Source organism: Grampus griseus (genome assembly GCF_964374135.1).
Source record: "Grampus griseus genome assembly, chromosome: 3".
NCBI lineage: Eukaryota > Metazoa > Chordata > Mammalia > Artiodactyla > Delphinidae > Grampus > Grampus griseus.
The window spans coordinates 108833478-108849385 of record NC_139019.1 but is presented as its reverse complement, the minus strand read 5'-3'; the positions used below and the strand labels follow the sequence as shown (position 1 = coordinate 108849385).

Below are 15908 nucleotides of genomic sequence, written 5' to 3'. Positions count from 1 at the left end.
CCTCCTTAGGACTTTAGCCTTTCTCTCTGAGCACTGGGCTCACTGGCAAAAGAGCTCTTATATACACAGTTAGAGGAAATGATTAATGGTGACCACAAAACACCAGGGAGGCGGGGGAACTACCTGAACTGTGGAATCTCCTGGCCCTTATCGGCTACACATGGAAAGGTGAGCCTTTCCCCAAGGTGGTCAGCCTTGGGGGTTTTCGTTAATGAGTCTTTCCAAGAATTGGCAGCCCACCTGCCCGCCTTCTTGAGCGTTCTCCAGCCCTCCTGGGCAGTCTGACCTGCCAAGTCTTCCCCCTCCCTCTGAGGGGCCTCTGGGCACAGCATGGACTTCCTGGCCTGAAGTGGCTGGGGGGCAGGGCCTGGGAGACATTGAATCGAGCTCCTACCCCCGCCCTCCTCCCCGGCTTCCCATCCTGCCTGTTATCCCAAGAGACCTTTGGGCCGGCTGTGCCACACTGGGGCCCATTCCAACTCCAGCCTCCCCTTCTCTTCCTAGAGCCCGTAGCTGTGGCCACAGTGAGATATGAGTGTGAGGAGGACTCTCACAGTCCTGCCCCACTGTCCACCTAGGCAGATTCCAGCCAAATGACATAGTCCTGCGACAGCTCACCTCATCTCCCACCAAGGACCCAGAGCGGTCAGCAAGCTGTTCCCAGCCAGGAACCTCTGCCCCACAGCCCCTGTGAGCTGAGGGAATGACAACCATGTACAAGTCCAGCCAGCAAGATCCAGAACATTCCTCCATGGTAAGATCTCATCTAACAGCAACAATCCTGGTTTACACAGCCATATTCAGCTCCCAAGCTGCAGAAGTGAGTTGGGGCTCTCAGTGGGGGGTGGGTCAGGGTTCTGAGTTCAAATCCTGCTTCCAACTCCACCTTGCTGAGTGACTCTTCCCTTGAATTATGTGAACCTCGCTTCCCTCTGCAGAGCAGACTGGCCCCTCCGAGGTGGGCACTGTGCTGCTAGCTACAGCCTCTGGCAGGCATTAGGCACCAACAGGGTCATGGCTGCATCCACAGGAGGTACAGGGGACAATGGCTTTTCAACCAAGGTCTTCTGGGCTTAGCTTCCTATGTGGCCCCTGCCCCAGCCCACCTCCAGCTCCAGAGGCCTCCCTCTGGAACAGAAACTGCTTCTGGAAAAGTCACAGGCTCTTGAGGGGCTGACAAGTGTTTGATTTTCACAATGGACTTTGGAGAGCACAGCACGAGTTGGTGTTTACTTCCCCATGCCATGAGTTTTGTGGTCGAAGAGATATGGGTCCACACACTTACGTTTCTGAGTGTCTGTGTGCCAGGGTGGTTGATGTCTGTACTTAGAGATGTGTCAGGAGGGGAGGATGTTTTACATGAGGTACATCTGTGTGAGCCCCCATGCCTCTGCAGGTGCCCTTCTGATATAGGAGAAGCTCCCCACACTGGGAGCTTCTGGGCCCCAGAGGGTGATTTAACCTAGATTGATGGGGTCAGACATAAGTGAGGACATGCTGCTGAGCTCAAGTGGACAGCCCTGGGAAGCAGGTAGAACTCATGGTTTGAGTACTGTGGCCCGAACCTGCAGCCCTGGCAAGTTTCACTGCCTAGCAGGAGGGTTGTTGCCCTTGTACAGGGAAACCAGGCCTCAGTCCTCCAGACCCCACTGGAGTCCCTGCCAGGATCTGGGGCACACCGTGAGGCCAGCCCTACCCTTCTGAGCCTGATGGGACATTCCTAGGTGGCCAGGCTGGGGGTGAGAGTGTGGCATGTCAAGGCCCTGGCCCTTCCTCTACCTTTTCCATGGAACCTCTGCTCAGCCCCTACCAGGAAGCACTCAGCGGGGAACAGAGGGTCAAGGACACTGGGTGAAGATGCCACACAGAGTGGAGGTCTGTGTCAGACAGTGCCCTGGAGGCTGTGTGGTGGAGGATGGGGGCCACAGGCTATATGGAGACTGGCCCAGACACTGGCCGTCACTCCCCTCTCATCCTTTCTTTACAAAAGGGAGACAGAGGTGGGAAGAGGGAGGCACCCAGTCAGCCAAAACAGAAAGTATCCCCTTATGCAGCCCATAACTCCCTTGTTAGGGAGTTGTTACCTGCAAAGTGGGCCTTCACCTCCTTGCGGAGATAAACTAACTGGGACCCAGAGGTGGAAGTAACAATCCACAGTCATGCAGTGAGAAGTGGCAAAGCTTGAAGGCAGGCTCCAGCCCTGCGTCCAGCACAAAGGCAGCTGCTGTACCCCTGGCACTGCACAGGGGACTTGGCACACTCTCGCTAAGACGTGGCCTGAGGGAGCAGGATGAGTGTGTGTTTAGGGAGAGGGAGTTATGAGTTGATGGCCCCAGGGCTGAGAGGAGAGAGCCCCAAGGACCCCTCCGGTCATCCCAGAAACTTTGTGGGCCACCTCCCTCCCCTTCCCCACAGTTCACTGACCCCTTTATCACTACTCCTGCTGGGCCCTCAGTCTGAGTCCTGGGAGGGGGACTGTCACCCTTGTGAGGGGCTGGGGGGCCTTTGGGGGAGGTGCTGGAAGGAGGTGGGGGGCTCTCTCCAGAGGCAGAGGTACATGACAGGGAGCTCGGGGCTCAAGGCCACGGCCCTCTGGGACCTGAAGAACAGAACTGGAAACAGGAGACACACCTGCCCAAACAGGGCTGCAGGGAGAGTCTGAGGGAGCCCTGACACTTCAGAAAAGTCCTGAAGGAAGGTCGTTCCAGAACCAACCATCTTGCCCAGAATAGAAAGCTTGCATCTGCAACCTTAACTGGCCCATCAGCTCCAGAGGGACTGGTGAGGGAGCTGGGCCAGGGTCCCCAGGCTCCCACCCAGCACCTTTGCCTGGACAAACATAGAGGGCAGTGAGGGGCATCCTCAGGACTTTGGAAGTAGTAAAGGCTTCTGGTAATGATTTCTCTCCCTTTTAATTTTTAATGAAGCCTCCAGTGGTTTTTTTCTTTTAATCCCAAGGAGGCAGATGAAGGCAGCAGCCCCTTCTAGCTATCTGGTGACACTCCTAGCTGGGGATGAGCTTAAGGGATAGAGATTCACAGGTGGGGAATGCATTTCCAACCCTGGAGGAAGTCCTCTGGGCGGGTGGGAGGCATAGGTTGGGGGAGGGCAGGCCTGGTGCACACCCACCCTTGGAGTGTCATTTCCTGAGTGTACAGTTGTTGGATCCTGGGAAACAGCAAGGAAGCAACAAGAACCAAGGAGTGAAGTGAAGACATCTCATTATCCTTGGCTCCGCCTTAAAGTTGGCACCCCTGGGCACTACCCAAGGCCTGGCCCGCTCTGTGCAGTGCTCTGGTGCTGGGAACTTCCTCTTCACCAATGACTTCCAGATGTCTTGTGCCATGACTTCTCTCCTACCTTTGGGCCCATGTGGCCACAACTGAGTCTTCTGGCCTCTCAAACTTGCCACATCCAGTCCAGTCTGGACTGGCTCCCCAAACCTCTCTGAGACCTTGGGTCTCCCCCACCACAGCAAGTGGCCTTGCTGTCCACCCAGCTGCCTGAACCAGAACCCCGATGTCAGAGGTTCCTCACTCACCTCCCACCCCCAACCCACACACCCAGTGAGTCCCCTCAAGGCCTTCTCTTAACTTGCTTCACTCTCATTTCATGACCGCCCCCTCCTGGCTCATTCTCTGTGCACATCTTGGTTGGTACCCTTAACACTGTGCCCATGAGTCTGGGCCTTGTCCTCCCTACCACCTACCCAACATGAGCACCAGAAGTGAGTGCAGGGGCCTGTGAGGTCGGCCACACCTCCAGCTCCCTGGAAGCTGGGCTATATGGATGTAGAGTCCACCCACACATGGTTGGGGGTTAACCACCCTCAGGTCCTTCCAGACCAATCAGGATTCGCCAGTGCCAGCGGTCTGGGGATACCCAGAGAGCAGGACAAGAATTGCTCTTCTGGACATCCTGGCCTTTTTGAGGTGCATCTCTGGAGACTTAGATGAGATGCAGGAAGGCTCCAACTGGAGCTGCAACCACAAAGGTCAAAGATGTAGCTTTGTGTGTATGGTATGGCCTGAGGTGACCAGAAACCCCTCTCAGGAAGGATGAGCCATTCACTGGGTTCTCCTGAGGGTGATGCAGGACCCCATGAGCCCTGAATCTGGGTGGTGGTTGGGCTGTCCACCTCACCACATCTGTCCAGAAAGATGCTATCTAGGTCTGCAGCTGGGCAAAGGGTAGCTATCCCTGAAAATTCCAGTAAGGCTGAGTCTTTGCCCAGTTTGGGCTTTAGAAACCTCCCAAAGTGGTGGGGAGAGGAGAGGAAAGGTTGAAGCACTACCTCCTCCCTGGGAGGATTCCCCCACAAAGTTTCCTGGGACAAGCAACAATTTCCTCTGTGAGGCAGAAATAATTAAACCCATTGTACAGATGAGGGAGTTGAGGATCAGAGAGAAGGAACTTTCTTGGGCTACCCAGGGATCAGCGGTAGAGAGTCCAAGCCTGAGACATAGAGATGCCTGGATGGCAGGCTCTGCTGGGGAAATTGTGCCTTTGGCTCCCAGGACCTCCTGGGGACAGTAACAGGACACTCTAGCTTCCCTGCCCACACCTGGAGGAGTCTCCCTTTACAGCTGCCCTGAGGGGGACATCCCTCTGCTGGTCTACCCAGGTGACCAGCATTTCCTGGCTTTCTGATCCCTGACTTAGAAGACATCAGGGGAGCAGGAACAGATACGGGTTCAAATCCCATCTCTGTCATCAATGATAGTGTGGACTGGGTGGGCCACTGGTCTCCTGGTCCTCAGGTCCCCAGGGAAGACAAGGGGTGGCAGGCCCAGGGAGGGTGAGATCAGCTGAGATGCCTGTGCAGAGGTCCCATGGGACGTGAGAAACTCAGGCCCATTTCCTTCCCCTTCATAACTTCCCCTGTGAAAAAGATTCCGGGGACGCCACAAGCCCCTAATTTTCCCCAGAGTCAGTGGGAGGGACACCCATAGGAAACCCCTTCCAGAGGGTTTTCTCCTGACCCTGTGGGAAACATGCCAAAAAGGAGTCACACTGCCCATGTAGGTCCTCACCCCCCACCCTCGCCTTAGCTCACCCACTCGATGTTATCGCTGTCACTTTCCATGCCATGCAATCTAGGAATGCCTGCCCATGTCACGACCTCAGCCCTGATGTCATCTTTCCAGAAGAAAGATGTGTGGCTCCCCACAAACCTCACTGCCAAACCCATGGACTCCTATCCTTCATGTGCCAACTTCAATGCCCATAGGCCACCCTGCTGGTGTGGACCTCTCCTTGTGGCTCCTGCTCCTCCTTTCCTACTCTCCAAGGACCACTGGCCACTGGCCAGTCTCTCGCCCAGCTATCATGCCTCTGGCCCCTGAACACTGCTGTCCTGGCCTTCAGCTCTTCTTCCCGAATAACACTCCGTGGCCTTAGCCATCACGTGAATGGGGACTGCTCCCGGTCTGTGTCCTACACACGTAGCCTCTGAACCGTCGAACCCTCCTGTGGGCCCTTAGACCCTGCAGACCTGCTTTTTCATCCCCTGGGTCCTCACCTTTGACACATGGAGAGTAGTTCTAACTCTTCTCGCTTACACTCCACAGCACACTTTGTAACCTGCCTCCTCTTCACCATACCTGTTCCTAAAACTCTCTGCCTGTCTGTGCCCCAAACACTCTCCCCCTGTCCTATCCTCCTCCTCCCTCTGACAGCCTGACTTGCCCACCTGACTCTACTTGCCCCTTCAGCAAGCACTGGGAGGCAGCATCTCCCAGGAAAAGTCTCTGGCCCCTGGGACCACCAAGCTGGGACAAGTGGTTCCTTGAGATTCCTCAGCTCTGAATTCCCCCCATCCCAGCCTGGATCATACAATGGGAGGGTCCACTGCTCCCCTACAAGACTGAAAGTCTTCAGGGCCAGATGGAGGGCCAGTGGGAGGGTCCCGTCCTCCTCCTCCCCAGCACAGGGCTTGGTGCAGATAGGAAAAGTTTGTTGACTAATAATTGTCTGAGCTGTGACAACTCATTTCCAGGAGGAAAGTCACCTTCCATCTCAGAGAGGCCACACCAGCTCTCTGCCTCCCTGGCCACAGGCTTAGCTGGTAGAGGCTTCTGGTAAGGATGGATTTAGGTTTACTGTGCAGACCTTTCCCCAGTACCTCAACACTGCCCCACACCCAGCCCCAGGAGGCAAACCCTGCCAGGCAGCCTGGGTATTTAAGGTCAGCAGACTGGAAATGACTCAGTCAAATGGATTTTCCTGGAAAGAGCCAATTGACCACACGGCTACAGAGCACTTTCCTCCCTAGTCCTGCCCCCTGTCTTGGGTAGGAGGAGGTGGCCCTGCCAAGGGCCCAGGGCCTTGCCTTGTAGGAAAAAACAGCCATTGAGTCCGGCCCTCAGCCTGGGGAGAACAGAGTCACATTTATTGGATGCTCACTGATGTGGGGTGGGCTTGGCCAAAGTGTTTCCCCCACCCCCAATCAAGGCTCAGAGCCCCTCTGAGGGATCCATTGTTTTATTACCATGCTCAAGGGAGCCCTGGTCCTTTTCCCCATAGGGGTCAGGACAGATAACAGCAGAAGGAGAAGGAGCACCCTACCAGCATCACCCCCGGATGTGGACCCTCACTGCCAGCACTCTGCCACCAGTGCCCCAGTACCAGGTGCTTCCCACCTGGGCACAGGTACGGGCACAGCCACACTTCTTTCCTGGCACAGCTCTCCTCAGAGGTACACATCTTCACTGTCACAGTCTGCTGTCCCTGGCTGCACCACTTCATCTCTGGCATGGCCCATGTGGTGCCCTCCAGGGCAGGGTGAGTGGAGACACTCGCCCATTGTCTGCTGAAGGAAGTCCCAGGGGCAGCATGGTCAAGGGCGCCTGTCTGAGGAGGAGGCGAGAAGGCCTCAGGCTAGGATTCTGTGGACGCTGGGGAGTAGGGAGGGCTCCTGGAGGGCCACAGCATGAGCCAAGGCTGGAGGTGGAAGTTGAGTCTGGGATCTCTGAGGAGCTGGGTAGGAGAGAGGAAGCCTTGACTACCAGTCAAGGTAGGGGGTGGCTGTGAGCCAGTGATCTCTCTCCCAGAAACTCCATGAGGCATGGGGATGGGAACGAGCCTGGATCTAAGCCCAGTGTGTGTGCATATGTGGGGGGTGCTGGGTAGGAGAAGGGACAAATGTGCATGTAGAGGATTTTGGCGATAAACATGTGGTGGTTCAATGAATGGAGGATGGAGCTGAGGCACCACGGCTGTGCTGTGCGCCCCTGGAGCTGAAACCAGGAGGTCTTGGAGCCAGGAGGTACTTCTGGAGGCCTGGGTCCAGTCAAGGAGGAGACCCCAGGTGGGCCCTAAACCAGACTTAAAGGGCTCCTCTGCTTCAGTGGGCATTGGCCAAAACACTGTGGCTTGAGGATTCAGAGGCTCTGGAGTCATATTCTCTGTGCCTCATTTTTTTTTCGTATGTAAAATGAAGGCAGTCATAGACTTCATCTGGTCATTGAGGGGATTCTGAGTCCCTTTGCCTGATCCATCTTCCCCCTCCATGAGCCTGACCTGAGGTTTTCAGGAGAAAATTGAGACCCCAGCCCATGGTGAGAACTCACTCAACCCTCCACTCTGGCCCACACAACCTCTGCCTCTCCCTCCCTCCTTCCCACCATGGCCCCAGGGATCCGGCTCTGCTTGGCTGGCCCCTCTTTCCTCCAGCTTCTCTCCCTCTGCCCTGGCTCTTTCCTGTTGGCATTAAAAACAGTGATGTGGCCCCATCCTATCCCTCTCCCTCCATACACCCCCGACTCCTCAGGCATGGTTATCTAGTCTTGCTGTCTCCACAGTGTCCAGGCCAGGCTGGGCTAGGCTAGGCAAAGAGAGGGAGGAATGGCGAGGGACCAGGCTGAGACCCAGAGGTGCCTGGGGCTCCCTGACCAAGGGAGCTCTGGGGGACTTGTCTCTACCTGGCCACCCGGCACCCACACTGTGGCCCTATAAACTGCCTAAACTCTCCTGTGACCCCCAACTCACCCTATGCTCTTAGACCTCCACACCCTTACTCCCTGGTGCCATCTGCCTGACGTCCTTCTCTGCACCTCTGGCTGCCTGATGAACTCCTACTCCTTTATCAAGCTCCCTATGCATTACCTCCTGAGAGAAGCACCTCTGACGAGATCCACACCCATCCATCCATGGCTCTGTATGTAGTAACCCCTACCACACCATCCTGGGCCAACTGGACATGGCCAAGAGGCCCCCAGAGGCCTGACTCAGTGTCTCCCCAATCCCCTGCCCCAGCCTGGGTAAGCTGTGGAGGGTCCTCAGGGTGTTCGCTGAACTGAGTCAAATGCAGATTCAAGGCCAGGGTGGGAGGAGCAGAACCCCTTCCTGGAGCAAGAGGATTTGCACCATGGAGGGAGGTGGGCAATGCCTCTCTGAGTTCTCTCCTCAGGCGTTTGCCTTCCTGGCAATTTCTCTTTGCTTTATTTTTCTGTATTTCAAAGTTTATCAGTAAAGCTCATCTATGCTCTCTCATATTGCCCTTGCAGTAAAAAAACGATAATTTAAAAAAATTGAAGTATAGTTGATTTCCAGTGTTTCAGGTGACAGCAGTTATTCAGTTTTAGTTTTATATACATATATTTTTTTCTTCTTCAGATTCTTTTCCATAATATTTTTTAAATTAAAAAATAAAATTCCTGGTTGAGGTTATCTACTTTCCTGCTGAAGAAGCACCTTGGATTTGGGAAGGTGGGAACTTTGGCCTTCACTTGGACATTGTGGGACTGATGATGGGGCTTTGGTGCCCCCTTGTGGCAACTGGACCTATAGACCTGGCACTAAGGACAGTCTGGGCAGGCTCTGAAAAAAGACCTTCAGGAGAGACTCAGGCACCCCAGGGCCTCCTGTTGGGTCATGGAGTCATCAGCCCTCTCCCTGAAGGCAGATGGACATGATGTGAAAATACCCTAACTTGACTGGGAACTGACCACCTGTTGGTTCTGGGCCCCAGGACCAGGGCTGTGCTTGGGCCTGGTTGTGTTAGACCCAGGCAGGGTCTGAGGTTTGGGGTCAAGGATGAGCCTGAGTGTGCTGGGCTCATGTTCGTCCCACTTCAGCCTGAAGCAGGCTGGACTGCTGTACAAGAAGGGCAATGAAAAGCCCCCAGGAAACCTGAAAAGGCCCACCCCCTTCTCAAGCATGTCACCTCCACCCAGGTCCTGCCTATACTCCATGTCCTCTGATCTTTCTACACCAAGTCTGTGTTGTCTGACCTGACCACTGACCCCCACCTCCTGCAGTCATTCGCCACTAACACAGGTTGTGGTTTTGGGTTTTGGGGGTTTTTTTAAAATTTTTTTATTAACACAAATGGTAGATAGTTTCACACTGTTTTATATCTTTCTTTTTTCCCATTCTTAACCATGAAGTAGTTAATTTTATAACAAAATATACAGATATAAAGTGAGGGAGGTAGATAGCTAGACAAATACATAAATGTGCCTATAGTCAGAAACCAGATAGCATCCACTTCATAACTATGTTATTTAACAAATTATCTATTAAAGGACATATAGATTATTATTATAAAACATATATCAATAGAGTGATAATTATTTGTGCTCATATATACACACGTATGTCTATAACAAATAATCACAAGGTATGCCTGTCACATTTAAGTAGATAATAGCAGCTTACCTTTCAAAGAGCTTGAAAATTTTACACTTTCATCAATAATAAATGAGAATGTCTCTTTTCTACAGTATATTCATTTTTAAGCACAAGGTAATTCTAAGTAATATTTTTAAAATAAAATGTGAACAATTAAAATACAACATTTAAAAAACTCTGGTATGTAGACAATAAGAAAAAAAGAAAAAAATGTGTACACTATGACAATTTCATGAGGTTTTTATTTTCAGGAAAAAAAATATACACACCAATGTAGGTTTTGAATTTTTATAAAGCCTGAGGAGGGAAGGGAGAGAAACTGAGGGAGAATTGTGGGCTCTTCCTTCTGTTCCATGAGTGCTCTCAGCACATTTCAGTCTCCAGGCACTGGCTGTTGTTCCCTCTTTCCAGAGTTCCTTCCTCCCTGATTGCTGCATGACTGGCCCTTTCTTGTCATTCAGGTTTCAACCTATATGTCCCCTCCTCAGAAAGACCTTCCCAGGCCATTCAATCTAAAGCAAGCTCCCTGGATACCTTCCATCTGTCTAGTCACTGCCATATTCCCAGTGTCCAGTAGAGGGCCTGACCCATAGGTTTTCAGCACCCAAAGCTCTTATGGGACTTGTGAGGAGTCAGAGAGGATGACATTACTCCTTAGCATGGTGACAGGAAAGTTTGCTCTGCCTCTTCTCCCCTGAACCCCCAGACTGGAGGAAGTGCACCTGGGCAGGGTGCAGGGGAACCAGAGAGGGAGGCACTCAGAGCGAAAGGGTCAGTGGGACCCCAACGGTCAGGTGGCAGACTGAAGCCACATTCAGTGATGCCCCAGTCTCCATCATTCAGGTCAGTCTGTGCCACCTCGGGGCCACACTGGCTGTCCTTCCAGTGGGTCCCTGCCTACGCACCTGTTTCAGAGAAGAGCTCTGTCCTGGAGTAGTGTGGATAACCCAGAGGTATGCAACATTTGAGCTGGTCTTTTTTTCCTCCATGTATTCATTTTTTCTTTTTCAATAGGATTCCAAATCCCCCTAAGCACAGACACTTTATAGTAAATTAAAAAAAAAAAAATTACTGCACACATTTTCGCATCCTTTATAAGATACAGGAGACTGTTTTTGTCTGACTTGTCTTTATTATGTTATTTCTTGTCTACTTTAATAAGAAAGATTTCAGTCTGATCTAATTCAAAAACTACATTGCACCTTCTTTTTCTCTACCTTCATTCATCCCTTTAATGACTATGCATTAGAAAACGTGCTGGAAAAGGGCTCGTTAAGTAATCAGAGTGTTACTTGTTACTTCAAGTAGTTAACAGCTTCTTTAAGTGAACCTGGGCGTGTTGAGTCAGGATCAGGGCATGTGAGGCTGAGGTTACAGTGTGGGTAAAGGTTTAGAGGTAGGAAGCAAGGTGTGTGGTTCCTCTAGGAAGCCACAGCGCTTCTGTTACCTGGAGCATCAAGGAGGTAGGTAGCTGTGGGAGAAAGGAAATAGAAGCACTGGATGGAACCAGGCCTTTTATGCTACCCTAATGATCTGGACAAGGTCCAGAAGACCCTGAGGACTGGAAAATGAAGTATAAACCAACATGGTCATATTTGCATTTTCTAAAACTCAATCTGGCTCCCCAATGGACCACAGATTGCCAGGGTGTGGGTTCCAGGCCCATCTGGTGGTAGGGAGGTATGTTAAATCATCAGGCAAGAGAGTTACTAAGACCTGAGTAAAAATGAGACACTAGCAACAAAGCATTTGTTCAGAAAGTGTGGTTTATTTTCACAGATGTATAGAAACCAGTTTAAAACCTGAGGTACAAATGAACATGCCCCGAAGTCCCCATCTTGAATCTTGTTCAGAAGGAGCAAGACATGGCTCCTCTGCTAAAATAAATACCCTTCACATTGCACAAGGTAATAAATAAATACATAAATAAATAGTCTCAATAAAATAAAAATGAGAATAATCACAGAAGGACAAATGGGGGCTGCACATTTCAGGAATTAGGTAATTAACAATTAGTCTGACTCCACAGGAGAAAATGAAATTCTTCCAGTCCCGGACTATGCGAGAGACATCCAAGAAACTTAGGACATCTGCTGTTACTGACGTTCCGAGGCTCCAGAGAGGGATCTGAGCTTCGGACTTCAGACGTTAGGGCTCTATGTGTTCTTACAATTCAGAGAGTCTCTAATGGCAGACAGATATTCCTTCAGTTTCACCCGGAAATCACCCAAGTTATCCTTCTCAATAAGGATTGGCTCTTCCTATGAAGAAACCAAGAAGGTGGCATTAGATGGAGCCAGGTTGGAAGGTGGATGACAGGCTGGGGTCAGGTCATAGCTGAGGGCATCACCTGCAGGGACCTCTAGGGGGCAGCTTACCGTGGACGTGGTTGTGGGCAGGATTGGCTGGATTTCCTGTGGGAAGAGACCGAAGCAGACAGTCAGAGACTTGGCTGGAAAAGAAGCAGGACCTGCTACCCTCCTCCCCAGAGGCAGGGCAGGGCCAAGGCAGGAATGACAAAACCCTTGACAGCTTCACATACCTTAAGATTTTTCTTGATTTTCGAATCCTTTCCAAGGGAATTTGTGGCAAATGTCAGGAATTCTTCCAGGTTTGGCGTCCAGAGCCTTGTTTTCTAAGGGGACAAAGCATTCATGTAAGTGGGGAAAGGTTGGAGAGTGTCCTTCCCATGGCTGGGCTGAAGTCATCCCCACAGTTTTCCAAGCGTGCTTTCAGGGACATGCCTGGACAATCCCCTCCTTGTCCCCTTCTTGCCCCAGGTGGGTCCCTGAACTGCTCTGAAGGGCACAGGCCTAGAGGTGAGTGCACACCCCAGGCAAGCCTTATGTCACCCACATCCCGAGCCTCCTGTGAGCTGCATGAAGGGCCTGGGTGGATCTTTCTGCACTTGGGGAGAAAGAATTTCCCAAAACAGGCTCTAAAAAGGCAAAGGGTTGGCCAAGGGAAATATTTGCAGCAAGAGGCCTTGACTGAATTAAGGCCTCCTAGAAATCAGGAAGACAGTCACAGAGGCCCCAGCATGGAAACGGGTGCAGTGTGTGAACTGTGAGTGCCTAAGAGAGGGGGAATACAAATGGCCAGTAAACTCAGGAGAGATTCCACCTCTTGTTTTACCCAAATAATGCCATGCAAGCAAAAGTGAGATAACCACTTTAGGAAAAATAGCTATAAATGATGATAACTAGGGCTGATCAGAGTTGAAAATACGACAATTATTCAAGGAAAAGGAGGGAAGCAAACATGATCCTGAGGGAAATTTTAGTCTGCCAGCCCAGAGGATGCTCCACTGAAAACTGAGCTTAAAACCTGTGATATTGTTCATCTAGAACTGCCTTTTCATTTTGTAATTTAAAAAGAAATCATTTTCATTATTATAGCCATGACGGGGGAAATGTGTTGAGCAGCTGCTAAGCACCAGAGGCTGGTCTGGGAACTTGACACACAGTGTGCATTTAATCCTCACAACAACCCCACTGAGACAGGTGCTGTTAACCCTATTTACAGATGAAAACACCGAAGCTAGTCAAGGTGAAGTGACACGCCTGAGGTCACCCAGGCAGGAGGTGAATGGGGACCCACCCAAGTGCACCCATTTGTGGGGCTGAACTCTTACCATCAGCCTCCTCTTTTCGTTTGAGTTCAAGAAGTCCTGTAGGGGCAGAGGGAGAGAGCCCATGAGTCCTGTTGGCCTGAGGCACCTGCCAGCCCTTCCCTGCCCCTTGCCAACCTTATCCCAGCTACTCACTTCTGAAGCCACAGGTAGCTTGTCTAGCTCATTTATAATTTCCCGGATCAGGTTGAGTACATAGCATTGTTGGGTTCCTGGTGTCTTGACCGGTGCCCCTTGTGCCTGAGGGGTGTGGAGTGTGAGCAGGAACAGGAGCCAATGCAGGATGGGGAGGCTGCGCATGTTTGGGCTGGCAGGATGGATTCTGTCTTGTCCGGGTCCTTCGTGGCATTATGAAGTGTCTGAGACAGCCGCCGTCTTTTATGCAGCAGGCCCGTGCCGCGGGCAAGCGGGGGTGTGGCGGGCGGGCTTCAGAAGAATCTTTATCTGACATGGAACCTCCATAGCAAACCACAGACTTATTCATCACTTTTTAGTACTCAAAATCAGTGAAACTTGGAAAAAAAAAATTACAGGGTATCTCCTCATCTTGCAAAGGAGGCTAAGAGACAGGCAGGTCACTGGGCAGAGTGGGGACAGGTAAAAGGACCTGTCTGACAGGGGAGCGGCCCCCTGACTCTGAGCTCCCTTGAGCCTCCTGCCCAGTGGGACCTGGTCCTGCCATCCCCTGGACAGCCCTGACCCTCTGCTGCCCGCCCCACCTGGCACTGCCTGGTTCTGCATGGGTGGCCAGGTGAAGGCCCAGTGGAACAGGCAAGAGTTTGTCTGGCAGCCAGTCACATGGCTAACCATCCACCTGTGGGCTCGTCCACTGAGAGCACATCTCTTGATACCCACTCCTAGCACTGAATTACTGGTGTTAAAGCCCCCAGTGGTTTGCCTCCCGGGCTTTGGGCAGCTTCTCCTCTACACTCTCTGTTCCTGGTGGGTGGCAGATGGAGCTCAGGCACCAGACGCCCATTCTCTTATTGGTGTGATAACAGCACAGCCCAACTCTGCCCTGTGCTGTGGGATGTTAGCCCCTGGTGGAGGCCTGGCTGCAGGCCCTGGGCAGTCCCTCTGGTAGCACAGAGGAGCTGGGCTCAGGGGCCTGTTGATGGGGGCCCTTGAGGAAGATGTCAGTGGGAAGTAGGAGGAGGGGGCTGGCCTGGGTAGGTTTAGGTGGTGGGATTGACAAGGTCTGAAGGGCGAGGGAAAGGAAGAGAGGTTTCATGCTGGGCCTCTGGTGATGCGGTCCAGTGACCAAAGGAGAGAGTTGTGTCTCAGGGGTCTGGATCCCAGTCTGTGCTGAAGTGTGATTTGGCAGATGCAGGCCAGAAGGAAGGGTTTGCTGAACAGGGCAGAGGGCAGGGATAGACCACGGGAGAGTCCACAAAGAATCAGAGAAGCAGCAGCCAGATGGGAAGCAGGCAAACTAGGAAGGTGGGAGGCTTAGAGGGCAGACCCTGAAGGAAGAGGTAAACTGCTGCCCCATGGGGCATGTCAGGCCCTGACACAGGCCCAGGGCAGGGGGTGTTGGTAAAGGAATAAGTGTAACAGGGACGTGGGGAAGAGTTCTTTGAGATGATTGGGGCTGTGGTGGTGGGGGAGAAGAGAGACAGAATGGAAATGCCAGAGGCTGGGGTGCAGTGTGATATGATCCGTGTGGGGAGATGAAGGATAGGAGGTTATGCTGAGGCGGGGGAATTTGGGTGTTTCAGGCTTCTGAGCAGATGGAGATCTGGTGAAGACAAGGACCAAGATGTGGTTGCAGCAGAGGCAGGTGAAGAGGCTGTGATGCAAGGAAATAATGAGAATAATGCCTGTGGCCGATATACGTGGCTCCTAGCTCAGCCCTTGGATCTGGGCCCAGAGCATCCTCAAAAAGCAAGGGGAGTGTCTCAAAGGCATGAGTGAAATGAGGCAACAGAAACAAGTAGGGAGCCTTAGGACTGGGTACCCACTAAGAACAATTCATTCAACAAACTTACGAAGCACTTGCTTTGTGCACGCACTGTGAATAAAGCAGATACCGTTCCTCTCCTTAAGAGATGCACCATCTTGTGGGCAGAGATAGACATAAAGCCTTCCTACTCAGCTTGGACCTCGGACCTGCAGCTTCACCATCAGCTGGGGGCTTGTGTGAAGTGCAGACCCTCAGACTTCACCCCAGACTTTCTGATTCAAAAATTGCCTTTTGACCAGGTCCTCAGGTGATTCACATGACATTTAAGAAGCTCTGATTTAATTGCCAAGATATGGAAGCAACCTAAGTGTCCATCAACAGATGAATGGATAAAGAAAATGTGGTACATATATATACCCAGTGGAATGTTACTCAGCCATGAAAAATAATGACATTTTGCCATTTGCAGCAGCATGGATGGACACGGAGGGCATTATGCTACGTGAAATAAGTCTAACAGAGAAAGATATACTATATTGTATTACTCATATGTGGAATCTAAGAAATACAAGCTAGTGAATATAACAAAAAGGAAGCAGACTAACAAATATAGAGAACAAACTAGTGGTTACCCGTGAGGAGAGAAAAGCGGGGAGGGGCAATATAGAAGTAGGGGAGTAAGAGGTACAAACTATGAGGTATAAAATAAGCTACAAGGATATGCTGTACAACAAGGAGAAT

At 51.7% G+C, this 15908-nt stretch overlaps 1 protein-coding gene across 1 annotated transcript; it reads right to left on the bottom strand.

The window, feature by feature from the left end:
* Positions 1-11789: 11789 nt before the first annotated feature.
* Positions 11790-13564, bottom strand: IL3 (interleukin 3; the record flags this gene model as incomplete). Its single annotated transcript, XM_082650318.1, has 4 exons — positions 11790-11894; positions 12012-12047; positions 12176-12268; positions 13400-13564. The coding sequence occupies 4 exons, from the start codon at positions 13562-13564 to the stop codon at positions 11790-11792; spliced, it is 399 nt and encodes a 132-aa protein (XP_082506444.1).
* Positions 13565-15908: the final 2344 nt, after the last annotated feature.